Source organism: Ranitomeya variabilis, chromosome 4 (genome assembly GCF_051348905.1).
Source record: "Ranitomeya variabilis isolate aRanVar5 chromosome 4, aRanVar5.hap1, whole genome shotgun sequence".
In the NCBI taxonomy this organism is placed as follows: Eukaryota; Metazoa; Chordata; class Amphibia; order Anura; family Dendrobatidae; genus Ranitomeya; species Ranitomeya variabilis.
In genome coordinates this window covers 107,525,919-107,545,272 of record NC_135235.1, presented here as the reverse complement: position 1 = coordinate 107,545,272, position 19,354 = coordinate 107,525,919, and the positions used below count along the sequence as shown (strand labels likewise).

The 19,354-nt window shown below is 41.1% G+C and overlaps 1 protein-coding gene across 1 annotated transcript in view; it reads left to right on the top strand.

Moving 5' to 3' along the window:
• The window catches only part of LOC143769967 (uncharacterized), a 224,791-nt gene that overhangs the window by 149,395 nt on the left and 56,042 nt on the right, over window positions 1-19,354 (top strand). The window contains exons 8-11 of the mRNA XM_077259080.1: window positions 3,746-4,570; window positions 9,823-10,001; window positions 14,282-14,429; window positions 17,465-17,535. Coding sequence (XP_077115195.1) covers window positions 3,746-4,570; window positions 9,823-10,001; window positions 14,282-14,429; window positions 17,465-17,535 — 1,223 coding nt within the window. The remainder of the gene's footprint in view (window positions 1-3,745; window positions 4,571-9,822; window positions 10,002-14,281; window positions 14,430-17,464; window positions 17,536-19,354) is intronic.

Genomic DNA, 19,354 nt, shown 5'->3' with positions numbered 1-19,354 from the left:
AAATGGTGTAGTATGTACAGTAAGCGACCAAACTTTTGTCGGTTCGACTCTCCGGAGTCTTACTCATAAAATCGCTGTAAAAATGGTATTCTATGTAGATTTGCAAAGATCCCCTATGGAATATGGGGGTTGCTGGTGAGTAGTAACGGAGGTTACAGATAGATTTGGACAGTGTCCAGTCAGGTTGGGGACCTGATAGATGATGTGTCTCAGAGGCGCTCCCGTGTCTAGCACACCACCAGCAGGGGATCTATGAGTGTGCGGTATATCCTAAATTCTTATGCTGTCTAGGACTTTCATAGTCCATTACACCTGCACCTTGCCTTTTCCGACTGAGTGCACACCATTATATATTCTAACTTTATTTTAATGTGGGCAGACATTCAGATTGAGAAGGGGTGGACCTTTAAACAGATAAATCTTGATTCTTGACCCTTCAAATTAAACAAGCTACGTTCATATCAAGGAGACATATCAATACGTCAAGTTAGTGATAATCAATAAATTGAAATATTCAATGATCACTTGAACAGAAGCCATTTTTGTTCTCAGCACTTCTGTTCTGATAATCATAACAGTAAAGTCATAAACACATATCCAAGCCCTTTCCACTTCCTGCCGACTTCAACTCAAAAATATTGCACGAATCCGTTCATTCCTCAACCAAGAATCTGCAAAAACCCTAGTCCATGCCCTCATCATCTCTCGCCTTGACTACTGCAACCTCCTGCTCTGTGGCCTCCCCTCAAACACTCTCACACCCCTCCAATCTATTCTAAACTCTGCTGCCCGACTAATCCACCTGTCCCCCCACTATTCTCCGGCCTCTCCCCTCTGTCAATCCCTTCACTGGCTCCCCATTGCCCAGAGACTCCAGTACAAAACCCTAACCATGACGTACAAAGCCATCCACAACCTGTCTCCTCCTTACATCTGTGACCTCATCTCCCGGTACTTTCCTACACGCAACCTCCGATCCTCACAAGATCTCCTTCTCTACTCCCCTCTTATCTCCTCTTCCCACAATCGTATACAAGATTTCTCTCGCGTATCACCCCTACTCTGGAACCCTCTACCACAACACATCAGACTCTCGCCCACCATCGAAACCTTCAAAAAGAATCTGAAGACCCACCTCTTCCGACAAGCCTACAACCTGCAGTAACCACCGATCGACCAAACCGCTGCATGACCAGCTCTACCCTCACCTACTGTATCCTCACCCATCCCTTGTAGATTGTGAGCCTTCGCGGGCAGGGTCCTCTCTCCTACTGTACCAGTTATGACTTGTATTGTTCAAGATTATTGTACTTGTTTTTATTATGTATACCCCTCCTCACTTGTAAAGCGCCATGGAATAAATGGCGCTATAACAATAAATAATAATAATAATAATAATAATAAACCTGATTAAAACTGTTTGGCCTCAGCATACAAACAAACTCGGGTACAGCTTGAAAAGTAAGCAGACATTTTTTCAAAATGTATGCTTAGTATTGAATCCATACTCTGGGCTGTGTGGGCATAGCCAGGAGCTATCTTCTGAGCTGCACACCTATCATGGGAATTTTGAGTGATCAGATATATGTACAGTATATCTGTTTACTATATTTGGGGACGGCTTATAAGTTTAGTAGAAATTTTTCACATTTTACATTTGCAAGAAACCTTCACAAGCCTATTTCTGGAAGAAGAACTTCCAGCAAAGTTTATCCTCTTAATATATTGCAGTCATCATATTATATAGCACTGTGTACTTACAATTGCCCATTTTACCTTTCTACCCAGTTAATTCTTCTGTTTTCCATTAGGTCTATGACATCACCTGATTAAAAACTGACTAGCTGAATCCTTCTTAGCTCTTTGTAGAACAGGAGGTCAATTTTTTCTGCACAAGTTATGAGTCGATGCAAAAGTCTCTAGCAGGTGGGTGGAGCGGAGCAGCTGGGTCAGGAATTGAAGAGGGGAATTATTATTGCAGGGAAAAGAGACTTCCTGTTTCTACATAGAGCAGAGAAAATAGAAGAATAAACTGTGTAGAAAGGCAAAATGAGCAATTGCAAGTACACAGTGCTATATAATATGAGGAATTGAATATATCAATATGATAAAAAGTTTGATGGGAGTGCTTCTTTAAGCATTGATTCAGCTTTCAGGTGCCTTTGAGGGGCCTATATATTAGAACCCCCCAAAAAATCACCCCATTTTAAAAATTATACCCCTTGATCCCTTCCTAACATGACCTGTTATTATGTTATATATTGGATATGAGCCTGCTTCATACCTGGCAGATCACGGCTGTTATACACAACTATCATCTGACTCTAGCAGCAGCAAGTGGAGCTAAGCTCTGCCCACGGCTGATTGCCCCTATAATATCACTGTCAATCACTAAAGGCAGCATTTTAAGCACACTATGTGTGGGGGTGCCTATCATTGCACTTGTCAGCCCTCTTAGGAGATATGCCAACTGAAGGCCACCTCTCTGTCATCTTGATACTTCCGTGATAACCAGCCTGTGGTTGGGTTTTATAGGAGACTGTGATTTTTACTAACTACTGCAATTCCATGATATTGCAGTACAGAGTACAAGTAATCAGACAATGGCAGGATCATGTCCCTTAAGTGGGCTAAAACAAATAAATTAAATAGTAAAAAAAATTACAAATATAAACATTTTTAGAAAAAAGTGATAGTAAAAATCTTCATTGTCATTTACAATCACTGACACCGGTGTAGAGTTTGGTGACATCATGGGCATGGGGAGCAGTGCATATTAATTTGAGATTTATCATATTTTTCGGACTATAAGATGCACGGGACCACAAGACGCCCAAATTTGGGTGAGGAAAATAGGAAGAAAACTATTTTTTTTATAAGATGGTGGTCCGTCTTATAGTTCGAATTTAAGGTATCTTATCTGGGTGGGCAGACCGGGGTCACAAGCTGAAGAGGCATAGTCCCTGCTGCAGGAAGCCAGCGACAGATGCAGGCGTGAGGCAATGTTGTGGATCCTGGTTGGTAGGAGGTGGTGTCTCAGCTTTGCGATGCTGGTGTCAGCAATGAGACAGAGCAAAGTGCATTGTTTTCCTAGTGGTAGGCTTCAGGAATATAAGCGCCGGTGGTGGCACATGCACGGATTGAGATCTCAGCTGGGCCATGTTCGCAAACTGCACATGCGCAGGCTCTGGTGGCCCAGTTTCAGGAATATGGTCGCCAAGAAAGCAATGCGCACCACTCTGCTCACCACTGAGCCCACAGCATCACCCCACTTCTTCTTCATGAGGGAGGGACTCTGCTTTCTGGGATGCTGCTCCACCAACCGCCACCTGGTTGTAAGCTACATTCTGACTATAAGATGCACCCCAACATTTTTTGGGGAAAAAATACATCTTATAGTCCAAAAAATATGATACATACGCTTGACCAGCTGGTGTGCGACTGTGAATTTTCCAGTGGTTACAGCAAAACAGCAAGTATCTTCAGCAATAAAAGTTACATACTCTGAAAGGGCTTCCTAAGCCTTATTTCAGGATACCATTAGTATCATACTAAAAACAATCACCTTCCAGATTCCCTTTAATGATGGTGTAGCTCCCAGTGGGCCCCTCTGACAGTGCAGCCCCCTCTGCCTCCGCTGTAGATGTGCTACTGCATTAGTCATAAGAATGGAAATATAATCTTAATGATTGCTTGTAAAGCATTTCAATTGTATACTTTGATTTCTCAACTTTTTCTATTGTAGGTACATTGAACTTCTGTATGGATCTCTTCCACATTATTATTACCTGGAACTTACAAAGAAGGAGGAGAAAAAAAGATAGACTGAGCATTGTACTTAAGCATGTCTTGAGGAAACTTGTCTATCATCCTGTTAAAGTTGTCAGCCATTTTGTCACTCCTCTGATGCTTGATAAAGACTTCAGCTCTTTTGACACTTCCCAGTTAGGTAGCTGTAATATCAAAGTAAATGAAGCCGTAGTAGAGATGTGCATACGAGAACATATGCGCCATCATTGTCCAGAGTTGACGCTTAATGAAGAAGTCCCGTCCAAATCTTCACATTCTTCAATCTATGACGCAAGAACTCCAGAAGGCCCAGCTCTTGTGTATGTATTTAAACAGAGGACATTGAATCATATGCTACAAACTAACACTACAGATGATGCCTGTGAAAGTTTCAATGAAATGTCAAGAATTATTCAAGCATGTCAAGTCAACGAGAATATTGTAGCATGGAGAAATGTGTCAAGCAACAGTCTTCTGCCATTTTTTGCAGTTGAAAATGGTGAACCCCTTTTGCCATTTTTGCATAAAAAGGAAAACCAACTTACCTTGTCTCAGATGACTCAAATACTCATTGAAATCACTCAGGCAGTCCATCATTGCCACAGTAAGAAGATTATACTTTGTGATATTACTCCAGCCAGCTTTATCGTTGTCTTTAAAGAAGATGGATCTTTCAAAATTAAGTTGGCTAATTTCCTGCATGCCAGCAATGGAGAATGTGAAAATTCAATCTGTGCTGGTGTGGATTACATAGAAGGCAATGATTCCCTTTGCATTCATGGTAAAGTCTTAAAGAATTTGCTGCTTTTAAACTGTATTATAATTGTAAATCAAAATTAGTGTATGTTTTGTCCTCTATTTTGTCCATTGGGATAGCAAAATAGGTTAATAGAGGCTGTCCAGTGTTAGCATAATAATTAGCTATCCGTATGATAGGTCATCAACATGAGATTGGTGAGGGTCCAACACCCGGTGCTTCCATGGATCAGCTGTTGTTTGCTCTAGAGGCTGCATCAAAGTGTAGCTCCATTTAATGTGTACCGGCTGTTGCCAGATAATACGGATAAAATAGCAAATAGCAGGTGCTGGTTGTGGGACCCCAAGCAATGTCACACTCATTGAGTTGTTGTATTGATAGGTCATCAACATGTTAAGAGTCACAACCCCTTTAAGTCGGGAGCCAAGTTCATCTAAATGTTTCTATCATTTAATGTAAAAAAAATGATTATTTGCTGCCAATACCCATAGAAAATGTGTGTGTTTTGCTTACCCAGCCTCACAGTGATGGACAGCTTTTCCTGTATGGATTGATATGTGCAGGTATAACTTATGGTATTTAGATGGGTTAACAGGACTCACAGGCTTTCTCTTTGAATACTGACATCAAATTACCTGAAAATTCTGAATGAAATCATAAAAAACTATACAATATATTCCTGAACTCAACATCTTCCCCTCTACTAGACAAGTTTTTTTTTCACAGACCGAATCTGTAAAAAACATGGCTGCATTCACTATTTTCATATGGTGGATGAGACTCACTATTCAAGTCTATGGATGCACACATAAAAATGAGCTCCAATACGGATCAACCATAGAGCATCTGATTTTTATTGATACATTTCAATTCTTTAACCCAGGAAATAATGTACAAAAAATGGGTGCCATATGGATGACAACTGAGATGAATATCGCACTTTTTTTGGATAATAATTATTTTTTATGAGCTCATGAGAACTTAGCCTAAAGATGGGAACTATCTGTGTTTGTTGTTTTATAACTATTGCAATCAATTCCTCACAAATTTTTGGATAATGGAAAAATCCTTTTAATCTTAGTATACTGGAGAACTACTTTGAAGAACATTTACAGTGCCTTGAAAAAGTATTCATACCCCTTGAACTTTTCCACATTTGCTCACGCTACATACACAACCTTTAAGGGAACCTGTCAGGTCCCTCATGTCTTCCAATGTTAAAGCATTCAGTTGTGTATGATTAAACTCTCTCCCTATCTAGCCCTGTACAACATAATTCAGTTAAATAAATGCTTTAAAAATAATTCATAATCTCCGCTTTTCTGATGCTAATGAGGGCTTTAGCTAGTCGATGGGGCGTTAGTTTCCCAAATTAGTCAGCCATTTTTCCATGTTATCACCTCCTGTGGGCGTGATATCATAATTTGCATGAGCAGTGTCATGGCCACTCATGCGTGATAACATGGAAAGAGGGCTGACTAGTCTGGGACAACTAACTCCCCATTGACTAGTCAAAGACCTCATTAGCATAGGGAAAGCAGAGGTTATAAATGCTTTTTTTTAAAAGCATTTATTTAACTGAATTATGTTATACAGCACTGGTTACAGAGGTAGTTTAATAACATAATAGCATCGGGGACCTGATAAGTTCCCCTTAAAAGTATTTGGGGGGGATTTTATGTTATATACCAATAGAAAGAAGCAAGTATTTGCGAAGTGTAAAGGAAATGATATATGGGTATTCTAAATTCTTTTAAAAATATAATTCTGAAGATTGTGATGTGCATTTCTATTCAGCCCCCCAGAGTAAATACTTTGTAGAACCACCTTTTACCTTTTGCAGCAATCACTGCTGTAAGTCCTTTGGGGCATGTATCTACCACATTTGCACATCTATATACAAAAATTTTTGGCCATTCTACTTTGCAAACTAGCTCTAGCTCAGTGAGATTGGATGGCGAGCATCTGTGAACTGCAATTTTCAAGTCTTGCCACAGATTCTTAATCAGATTTAGGTTTTGACTTGGGACTGGGACACTGATACACATGAATATGTTTTGATATATACAATTCCACTGTAGCTTTGGCAGTATGTTTGGGGTTGTCCTGCTGGAAGGTGACCCTACACCCCAGTCCTTTGCAGTCTTTAACAGGTTTTACTCCATGATTGCCCTGTTTTTAGCTCCATCCATCTTCCTATCAACTCTGACCAGCTTCCCTATCCCTGCTGAAGAAATGCATCCCACCAACATAATGCTGCCACCACCATGTTTGACAGTGGGGATGGTGTTGTCAGAGTGATGTGCAGTGTTAGGTTTTCAGCACACATAGTGTTTTACATTTAGCCCAAAAAGTTCTACTTTGGTCTCATATGACTAGGGCACCTTCTTCCACATACTAGCTGTGTCCCTTAAATGACTTTTTGCAAAATGCAAACAGGACTCCTTATGGCTGGTTTTCAAAAATGGCTTTCTTCTTGCCACTCTTCCAAAAACGCCAGATTTGTGGAGTATGTGACTTAGTTGTCCTGTGGACAATTCTCCTACCTCAGCATCTCCTCCAGAGTGACCATGGGCCTCTTGGCTGTTTCTCCAATTGGTGCACTACTTGCTTGGGATTTCAGTTTAGGTTGGATGGCCATGTATTCATAGGTTTGCAGTTTGCAGAAAGTATTCTCCTTCCATTTTTGGATGATAGATTGAACAGTGCCCTGTGAGATATTCAGAACTTGGTGCCAGTAGCGTAGATCCCTGTGGGCCCCCGCCCATCATTGCAAGTTCAACTGTATAAGTTGGATGTCGATACAGTTGAAAGCAATGATAAGAGAGGAAGCGTCACACTCCCTCTCCCACCAATACCCCTCTGCATCTGAGTTCAATGGTGCAGACTGTAACAGTGGGCATGATGACATCAGTACATGGCGTCCACTGTCCTGAGAAGTGCAGGTGCTCAGAGCAGCGGGGGAACAAGGAGAGGTGAGTATTGTATTTTTTTCAATGGGGAGTGCACTCTACTGTATGGAGGCACATAGGGAGTGCATTATACTATATAGAGGCTTATGGGTAGTGCATTATACTATACAGAGGCCTATGGGGAGTGGCAGTGCATTACACTGTATGGAGGCTTATAGGCAGTGCATTATACTATATAAAGGCCTTTGGGGAGTGCATTATACTATATAGAAGCTTATGGGGAGTGCATTATACTATATAGAGGCCTTTGGGGACTGCATTTTACTATATAAAGATCTATGGGGAGTGCATTATATTATATAGAGGCATATGGGGAGTGCATTATACTAAATGGAGCTAAATAGAGGCCTATGAGGAGTGCAGTAAACTATATGGAAGACTATGGGGTGAATTACACAATATGGAGGCTATTTAGGGGGCATCATACAGTATGGGGATTACAGTGAGGTGCCATCTTACAGCGTGGGAGCTAATGGGGGTCTTTGTAGAGTGTGGGGGCCCTCATGCAGTGTTGGAGCCATCAAACAGTTTGTGGGCTACTAAGAGGTCCGTATACTGTCTGGGTTCATACATTATACTGTGCATAGGGGAGCATAATACTCTGTAGAGGGAAGACTCGGAACATTGTTAAATGCTAAGTGGGCACGTATTGTTAAAATGGCACTCTGGTTATTGTGACCGTCAAAGGGGTACACAGAGGGCGTTATTAATTTCTGGGGGGCAAAATGTGGGCATTGTTTTCTACGGTATTTGCACAGGGCATTAATATATTCTAGAGGTTTGTTTTACTATCTATAGGGCACACGTAAGGTACAGTAATAGGGACACTTATGGCAGCAGCAGCGGCTCAGTATTGGGGGTATTAGCGGGATAAGGAGTTTGTGCAGGTTGGGTATAGATGGGGATGGTGCCTGAAATGTGAGCCAAGTCCTGGCTGGAGAAGTTGTCATGTCAGTCTGGGACAGATGGAAAAGACAAGAAAAGTGTATGACTCCATCAGAAAGTACGTCAGCTGTAAGTCACTATCTGTAACTGTGCTGTAATCTCTTATATGTTCTGCAGCACTGGTATCTAACACTATATGGTCACTATATGCCAATAATATCAGTGTTGATTTCTGTATAGAGATTTTATTAGTAACTGTGCAGTCATCTGCTGAGGTTCTCCTACATCCACTATTAGGGTGCATCACCATAGTTGTAATCAGGGTTACATGTTTAGGGGCCTACTCAGAAGTTTCGCCCCTCACTGAAGCAAAACCCTCGCTACGGCTCAGCTTGGAAATAATTTTTTAGAACCTAATCCTGCATTACTCTTCTCCACAACTTTATCCTTGACCTGTCTAGTGTGTTCCTTGGTTTACATGATGCTGTATGAGCCCTAATGTTCTCAAACAAACCTCCAAGACCTTCACAGAACAACTGTAGTTATACTGAGAATAAATTACACACAGGAGGACTCAATTTACTAATTATGTGACTTACAGAAACAATTGGTCACACAGGATTTTTATTTAGGGGTATCATACTACCTGGGCTGAATACAAATGCAGGGCAAATTTTTCAGATTTGTACTTTTAGAAAACTATGTATCATTTTCTTTTTAATTCACAAATTTTTGCTACTTTGTGTTGGTATATCACATAAAATCACAGTAAAATACATTTCAGTTTGTGGGTGTAACGTGAAAAATGGGGACAAATTTGCAATATCTAAAGACAATAGTGTTGTTTTAGCTGTGAAAACATAGGTTTTTATTAAAGTCAAATAAACTAACAAATAAATAAATAGTAAATATACTCATGATGTGTCACAACTACAGCCAGCTCGTAAGGGTATGTGCACACGCTGCGGATTTTGCTGCGGATCTGCAGCGTTTCCGCAGCTGCGAGTCCGCAGCAGTTTCCCATGAGTTTACATTACAATGTAAACCTATGGGAAACAGAAAACACTCTGCCCATGCTGCGGAAAAAAACCACACGGAAACGCAGTGGTTTACATTTCGCAGCATGTCAATGCTTTCTACGGATTCCGCAGCGGTTTTACACCTGCTCCAATAGAAAACCGCAGGTGTAAAACCGCAGTTGAATCCGCACAAAAAACGCAGAAAATCCGTGATAAATCTGCAGCAAAAACGCAGCGTTTTTGCCCTGCAGATTTATCAAATCCACTGCGGAAAAATCCGCAGTGGACCATTCTACATGTGCACATACCCTAATAGTAAATGGTAAAATAAATATATCATTAATTGATGCATTTGAAAAAAACAGTAACATGGCAAATGTAACATTTTGCTCTCTTCAAGGTGACAGTAAGGAGAATATTCCAGCTTATTTTAGTGCACCTGAAAGCCTATCCAACAAAACGTTTTCCGAATATAGCGAAGTATGGATGCTTGCTGCCACCTTCTATTCAATCCTCTTATATGGTAGACAACCATTTGAAGAGCTGGTGCATCTCAACGTTTTTGATTTTATAAAAGAGGTACATTTTAAAATATACATGTCACATAGTAGATGACTAGGCGATACATTGTCTTGATATGTGATAAAGATGTAATTGCTCTCTCACTACATACCATACAATTTTACAAAACTACCGTAGCTAGAATTTAGGACAAAAGAAAGGACCATGATCCTAAATGTGAGACACTTCCAATACAATTTTAAGCAATAAAAAAGAGGAGCATTTATACCCTGGATTTAATAAAGAAGTGGTCAAGAAACCTGCATATCATTCACAAGATATACACAGTTTATTGAAATAATCTATATGTAAAAATAAGTTCCAATAATGCAAGAGTCACAAAATGTTGAACAATCAGGTTGGTGAATACACAATTGTGGGTACAGCACAGGTCATATAATGGCAGTTCATAATACAAATAACCTATGATCACATGTAATGAATAGTAATGAACATGCCTGGGAAGAAAAGGACAAGGAAAAGTAGAAAAGAAAATAGAAAAACTAAGTATAATGAAAAAAAGTATATACATGAACAGATGCAATGTATCCAGAAATGGGGTAAGCAGTGCTACTACATGTTGCACCAAAAGTCCACCAAGGAGATGGAAAATGTAGTTAAATGCCCATGTGGCAAGGTAACCAAATGTGCACCCCGGAGACGCTGCATGCTAAACCCAATCTATTAAAGGCGCACCAATCAGTGAGCAGTCATGTAAAACTTGGTTCTTACCCATAAAATGCAGATGTGCAGATACGCCTGTGCGCGTCACCAAGATCTCCAACGCTTGTTTCACGCTGGCTTCCTCGGGGGTCCAATGTATTGTATGTGTAGAGTAAGGTAAATACATGAGCAACCAGTCTCATCTGGTGTCCAAGGTGAGCGCCAAGTTCAGTGGACTCATGTGGACGGGTCTCCGCTGCCATGTGCGTCACTTCCAGCAGATCTTGGAAAAATTGCCTGTCAGGAAAATAGTTCCTGTGACATTAAGTGACACGCATCGCTCAATGCAGATGCCTTCGGTGACAGAGGCAGGTAGGAGGAGTCGTGCTCATGCGTGCCTAGCAGTGGCGATGTTTAAAGAAATACAATGTGCATAATACACCAGCGTGGTGGACATGTTTGAAAAGGGCACAAATGTGGGCATGGGTTATATGTGTGAAAAACAAAAAGGGGAGGAGGACAACCAGGAAAGAGGAGGTAAGATCAGAAAGAGAAACAAAAGGGCAATATGGAATATACAGTGGGTACGGAAAGTATTCAGACCCTTTTAAACTTTTCACTCTTTGTTTCATTGCAGCCATTTGGTAAATTAAAAAATGTTCATTTTTTCACATTAATGTACACTCTGCACCCCATCTTCACTGAAAAAAAAACAGAAATGTAGACATTTTTGCAAATGTAATTAAAAAAAACCTGAAATATCACATGGTCATAAGTATTCAGACCCTTTGCTCAGACACTCATATTTAAGTCACATGCTGTCCATTTCCTTGTGATCCTCCTTGAGATGGTTCTACTCCTTCATTGGAGTCAAGCTGTGTTTAATTAAACTGATAGGACTTGATTTGGAAAGGCACACACCAGTCTATATAAGACTTCACAGCTCACTGTGCATGTCAGACCAAATGAGAATCATGAGCTCAAAGGAACTGGCCAAGGAGCTCAGAGACAGAATTGTGGCAAGGCACAGATCTGGCCAAGGTAACAAAAGGATTTCTTCAGTACTCAAGGTTCCTAAGAGCACAGTGACCTCCATAATCCTTAAATGGAAGAAGTTTGGGACCATCAGAAGTCTTCCTAGACCTGGCCATCCAGCCAAACTGAGCAATCGTGGGAGAAGAGCCTTGGTGAGAGAGGTAAAGAAGAACCCCAAGATCACTGTGGCTGAGCTCCAGAGATGCAGTAGGGAGATGGGAGAAAGTTCCACAAAGTCAACTATCACTGCAGCCCTCCACCAGTCAGGCCTTTATGGCAGAGTAGCCCAATTGAAGCCTCTCCTCAGTACAAGACATTTGAAAGCCCTCATACAGTTTGCTAAAAAACACATGAAGGACTCCCAGACTATGAGAAATAAGATTCTCTGGTCTGATGAGACGAAGTTAGACCTTTTTGGTGATAATTCTAATCGGTGTGTTTGGAGAAAACCAGGCACTGCTCATCACCTGCCCAATACAATCCCAACAGTGAAACATGCTGGTGGCAGCATCATGCTAAGGGGGTGTTTTTCAGCTGCAGGGACAGGATGACTGGTTGCCATTGAAGGAAACATGAATGCTGCCAAGTACAGAGATATCCTGAATGAAAACGTCTTCCAGAGTGCTCTGGACCTCAGACTTGGCCGAAGGTTCACCTTCCAACAAGACAATGACCCTAAGCACACAGCTAAAATAACAAAGGAGTGGCTTTAGAACAACTCTGTGACCATTCTGGACTGGCCTAAACCCAATCGAGCATCTCTGGAAAGACCTGAAAATGGCTGTCCACCAACGTTCACCATCCAACCTGATTGAACTGGAGAGGATCTGCAAGGAAGAATGGCAGATGATCCCCAAATCCAAGTGTGAAAAACTTGTTGCATCATTCCCAAGAAGACTTTTGGCTCTACTAGCTCAATACTGAGCAAAGGGACTGAATACTTATGACCATGTGATATTTCAGTTTTTCTTTTTTAATAAATTTGCAAAAATTACTACATTTCTGTTTTTTTTCAGTCAATGTGGGGTGCAGAGTGTACATTAATGAGAAGAAAAATGAACTTTTTTGAATTTACCAAATGGCTGCAATGAACCAAAGAGTGAAACATTTAAAGGGGTCTGAATACTTTCCATGCCCACTATATATATATGTGTGTGTGAAGGAATGACATGACATATGACAAGTATATCAAGGCCCATTGACTCTCAATAAATATACTCAATATGATACTCATGATAAAGAATACATATACCACAGGCGAATATAAATATAACACAAATAATCATAGTTCAATAAAGCAAATCATGGCCGTAGGCAAGTAGCATAAATCCTGGAAATACAGTGAATTGGAGACAGAGGAACAGGCAATCCAGTCCAAATCATTCCCCAAAATGATCAACTGCTAAATTAGAAAATAAAAATTGAAAAAAACAATTAAAAACCAGGAAACAATAACCTATAAAAAAGAGAGTGCACTAATTCTTCATTATAGAAATGATGAAAAACAAATTTTTTTATTAAAACCAGATGGGGTCAAAATCCCCAAGTAGACAATCCATCGGCACTCAAGCTGCGTCAAAGTTCACTTGATTTCACCACCCCTTGTGCCACCATGTACCCAATCAATCCCCCCCATTTTGAGGTGGTCAGGATTGCAACCATTGCGCAGCACCTGAAGTGATTAGGGATCGTCTTGACTCTTGAGCAGTGAAACATCATTAGCAGTTGAGCTTTAATATCCCTCTCTAGTACAGACATGCAGCTCGTGTGAGGTGAGGGCCACATGTATCATGTTGCAGGGACATGTGGCGTAATGACAATTTTGTGCTCACTTAAGAATTCATCAATTAGGATAGTTCAAAAAAATCTAAACTGAGATGAGAAAGATGCATTTAACTAGTTACTGTGTAACCAGCAATAAACCAATGTAGTAAATACTAACTGTTTATTATCTTTTTATATGTATGACGTAAAGTACAGAATTAAAGGGCTTTGTTGTCCGCTACCTTAGGATAGGTCATCAATGGCACCCTTGCTGATCAGCTGTTCCCGATGTCGGCAACTGCCAGAACTGTATAGTGCAGCTCCGTCAACTGTATAGTGGCCATGGCCGGGTACTGCACATCTAACCCCAATTCAAATTAAAGGGGGTGGATGTGCAGTACCCGATCACAGCCATTATTCCGTCAATGGAGCAGTGCTGTGCAGCTCCGGCCACCGCCGACACTGGGAATAGCTGATCGATGGGGTGCAGAGTATCGCACCCTCACCAATCAGACATTCATGACCTTTCCTAAGGATACGTCATCAATATTAAAGTAGTGGACATTCTCTTTAATTTATGATGCAAAATGGTGCAAATTTCACATATTCATTGTGTTGGAGCCCATGGCGAAATATGTTTAGTTGACCCCACAAAGCAGTTCAGGCACATATTTTTTATATAAAATGTTGTTTATATGTACTGATAATTTTTTACCAAAAATCTTTAATATTTTCAGCATATTTAATCCAGTCCATTAATGCTAGAATATTTTTATGTTGTTGAGTCATAGTGATGTACAGGGATTTGACATAAATCTGAAATTTTATAATCACAGATTACATCCCAACACACTCCGAGCACACCAATCTCAATCCCTCCTGATTTGTGGGATATTGTACAAACCAATCTGGATTTTTGTGTTACAAATCGCACACGGACTGCAACAGTGTTACAGGAACTGCAAGGATTCCAGAATAATTTGGGTAGGTGGAATATATATAATTAATATTACTGTCTGCTTGTATAATCAATTAATGCAGTTAGTTATTCTCTTTTCTATTTAAAGGGAACCTGTCAGCAACATTTTGCTTAGTAAAGTACACAAATGGCTGTAGCGGCTCTGTGATACTGATTAAAACGATACCTGTGGTGAAGAAATTCATTTTGTGGATTTTGTGTAATAAGGGTTTGAAGTTTTCTTACAGCTTTAGGTTTTGGGACAGGACTGTGGGGCGAGACTGTGGGTAGGGTGAGGTCTTTGGTTCAGCCACGGCCCCTCCGCTGCTCATGTTGTCTTTATAATCCACCTAGTTTAAATTTCATGCTGGCGCCTTCCTAGGCACAGGCAGCGCTTGTGCACATTGATCACAGTGATGTAAATAAATGTGTGACGTTTTCCACTCCGTCACGATGCTGAAAATATGTCTCCCATACCTATAGGGCCTACTACTGTCACAAAAAAAAACAATATTCATAACTGGAATCCAGTGTCGACAAGTCTACCATTATTGGCCAAATGTTGCTTTCTAAAACAGCAAGGGTTATCTACACGGGGAAGGTGGGGGGGGGGAGGGGTGATTCTCATACAGGGCCAGACTGGCCATCTGGCAATTCTGGCAAATGCCAGAAGGGCCTGTCTGGTCGTAGGCTGCCTTGTCCGCTTTGTTGTTAATAGAATCGGTGTTCTCAAGACACCCATACTGTTAAGAGCTGTGATGAAACACAAAGTTGCTGACTTTGTCCCTTACCCCAGCAGGCCACTGGTATCGTTGGAAAAATTGGTGTTGTAGTAAATTTTGTTTTCTTCCATCCAGGATAACTCATCTGGTGCTTGGGGACGGGGACAATATGGGCCTGTGTGATTTCAAATGCCAGGGCTGAATTTCAGCCCCAGTCCGTACCTGTTCTCATATCACTGTTTGTTGTACAGACTTTGTGTCTACTCTCCATTGGATAACCTACTTCAATTACCTGTCCACAGCAGGTTGTAGCTGAACAGGGGTCAGATGGAGTGTTAACAGTACTACCTCATATTCTCTTTACAAGTTATGATGAAACAATGCTTCAATCCCCAATATAAAGGTGACACATCCCCTCTCAAGAGATTGTCCAAAAGATTTATCCTATTTTGACATTATATTTATGACAATAGCATTATAACCAAACAATACAATGATATACATATTTATGAAGGCACCATAGTACGGAAGGTAAGAAGTATGGTAATGAAAAGTCATCACTTGTAATGCTAACACAGGTTCTTGATGACCGTTACAAGTTTACTTCAAAGAGGAGTTGTTTTATCATTGGCTGATGGGTCCCTAGTGTAGGGTAGATCAGGTATTGTCTGTGCATGAAAGTTTTGCCAGGGATGGACATACAACACTGCAAACTGGGGCCACTTGCAACTCCAAAACAAGTGGAATTGTGTATAATGATGAACTATTGGACTGCAAAGGGCCCATATATTGATCTTGCACGGGGACTCCACTTTTGTCTGTGTCCTCCAGAGAATTTTGCACACACCCTTTGGCAGTCCCATAGAGAATAAATGAAACGCTGGGTACATAGGTGAAAACTTTCATTGTTAGAAATAACAACTAATATATATATATGCATGTTATCGGATTGCACCCATCCGTTTTATATGCTAGTGCGCGCAAGGCCTTATACTGTACTTCAAAGAACAATGGTGAAACTGCCGTTTTTCCTTTAAGGCTTCTTTCAGACATCCGTTTTTTACAATCAGTCACAATCCGTCAAAGTGTTGAAAACACGGATCCTGTGCTGATTGTAAAAAACTGATGCACTGGATCCGTTTTTTTGATGGATCTGTCAAAGTAGCTGCACCCAGAATTTAAAGGGAACCTGTCACCCCCAAAATCAATGGTGAGGTAAGCTCACCGTCATCAGGGGCTTATCTACAGCATTCTGTAATGCTGTAGATAAGCCCCTGATGTTACCTGAAAGAGGAGAAAAAGAGGTTATATTATACTCACCCAGGGGCGGTCCCCTGCAAAGTACTGCAGTGCGCAGGTGCTGGGCCTCTCTGACCTTTCCGGCGCCTGCGCACTGCAGTACTTTGCTCTGCCCTCAACAGGGCAGACAAAGTACGCCTGCGCCGGAGCCGCGGTGTGAAGACCAGAAGAGGATGTCATGGAATGAAGATGGGAGGCGCTGGAGCGGACCTGAGATGCCCATCGGAGCAGGACCGCCCCTGGGTGAGTATAATCTAAAGTATTTTTCTCCTCTTTCAGGTAACATCGGCGGCTTATCTACAGCATTACAGAATGCTGTAGATAAGCCCCTGATGAAGGGGAACTTACCTCACCTTTGATTTTGGGGGTGACAGGTTCCCTTTAAAGAGAGAGAGAGAGAATTTTTCTCCCTGAATGGAAAAATGGGTTAAATTAAAGGAATAGAAATTCTTCTGGACATGCTCAGTTTCAAAAAACGGAATCCGTCACTGGATTCCGTCTTCTGATGGACAGTGACGGATCCTGCGCCCATAAGCTTCCATTATAGCCAACGGCGGACGGTGCAGGATCCGTCACGGCCCGGCATTTCGACATACACAAAAAAGTTCCTAGTTCCATTGTCTCTGGCCGACGGAAAATGACTTTACGACAGATGAAACGGAAGGCCATCCGTCACAATCCGTCGCTAATACAAGTCTATGGGAAAAAAAACGGATCCAGCAGCAACATTTGCTGGATCCGTTTTTTCTAAAAACGATGGATTGTGACTGATTCTAAAAAACGGATGTGTGAAAGAGGCCTAACCCTCCTTATATTAATTAATAAGCATGATTAGCCTAATGAATCTGTAAATGTCAGGAAAACTATATATATGGGTTTCAGTATTTGACCATGCAAAAAAAAAATCGTCTCTCTGAACGATGCTTTTTAATTGTGCAAAAATAGTAAAATTTATATATTAAAATATGTTTTTCATAGATTATACTCAAAATTATCCGAACTAATAATCATTACAAGTTTTTCTTATATTTGTGTTTTAGGTGACAGAGGTCAAGCAATTTATAAAGTGACCACTGTTTGCAGTTATATAAATCCAGAAGACATTCAAATGGTACAGTATTCATTTTTAAAAAAACTAATTAAAGGGAACCTGACAGCTGGTTCATGCTATTCAAACCAATGGCTACATGCATCAGAGATTGGGTCCGTTATTCCATTTGTGCATGTTTTAATTAGAAACGCTGTGTCATTTCAGAGAAAATATAGTTTTAGTAGCTGAGTAATTCAACTGACTAAGGTGACTAGACCAAGAGGCAGATCCACCTAAAAAATGGATATAAAATATCCGTATTCGCGCTAATAAAACCCTAAGGGGCAGATCCCCAGCAGCTTCTCTCCACCCCTTTGGGAGAGATCTCACAATTATAATTGACCAGATTGCGTAGAGTTGTTAACTTTTAAAAAGGTTGTCCACTACTTTTACATTGATGACCTATCCTTAAAATACGTCATCAATGTCTGATCGTGTCCGACACCCAGAACGCCCACCGATCAGCAATTATCCATGTCGGCAGCTGGGGCCACCAGCAGGAAGTACTCATTTGCCGAGCTGTTCTGTCTACTTGTAGTGGCTGCCGCATGGTACTACACATCCGCCTCCTATTGCTTTGAATAGAAGGCGGATCTGCAGTATTAGGCCCCATCCACTACAAGTAGATGGAACAGATCGGCAAGTGAGTACTTCCTGCCGGCGGAGACCGACACCGATAATAGCTGATCGGCGGACCCCACCATATCAGACATTGATGACCTATCCAAAGGAAAAAGTAGTGGACAGCCTCCTTTAAGGTTTGTTTCATTTAAAATGCTGCAACACTTCAGAGTACAACTGCTAAAATGGAGCTGAACTCTGATTCACGATAAAACAGTTGTCAGGATTGCTAGTAGGATGTTTAAAAAGCAAGAAACAAGGTTGAAAAAATAGCTTCATTAAAGAGGTTATCCAGTTCAAGCAAATTGCTTTCAAATGTGCCTAAATGAGCAACGTTCTAATGTACGTCATGTTGAAAAGTTGTCTGGATGTGTAGCTATAAGCTCCGCTCCCAGTAGGAGATGGATAGTGTTTCCCAAGTGAGCAGTGATGTGTATGAAGGGTGTGGATAGACATTTATTTAAAGGGATGGTCCTATATAAAACTACGAGTCTTCATTCACTCTGTTAATGCAGACTTGTAAATCCTCACAATGCGCACACTGCGGTCTGTGAGGATTCCCAGTGCTGGGAGAGGAGGGGGCATGACCTCGCGTATGTGCTTTGCATACATGTGGTCAGGTGCTGAGTAGGCTATGTTCCACCTTACTCAAAGCAAGTGTATACAGTCTCGTCGGATTGATCACATGCTGCCATCATCGGTCAATCCTCACAGTGTGCAGAGGGCCCAATGTGAGGATTCACAAGTCTGCAGCTACAAAATGACTACAGTCTTGTAGTTTTAGACCCAACAACCCCTTTAAATATCTAGATCTATCTTTTCTGTCACAGCTTGCACACGAAACAAGAAGGGGGCTGGCTATATAACCAGCCTGCCCTTTCAAATACAGCTATAATGTGTCAGGTTCAAGCTAGAAGGTCGATCAAGAGCCTGTATTAATATTGGCGCACCCTTAAAATATAAAACATCTTATTAAGCTGTAAAACTTACAAATCTAAGGACATTTGAGGACAATCTGCTGCAAATGATCAGCAACTATTGGCAAAAACATTGAATTCTGCAGAACAATTTATTTAACTGATATATAAAGCTGGCACCCATTGTGTGTGGAGTGATTTCAAGTCTTGCGCACTCCCAAATACCCACACCCAACATGTAACATAAATGTAAGTGTCTGTTTACTGGGGAATCCATCAATCGGACTCTGATCCCAAAACAA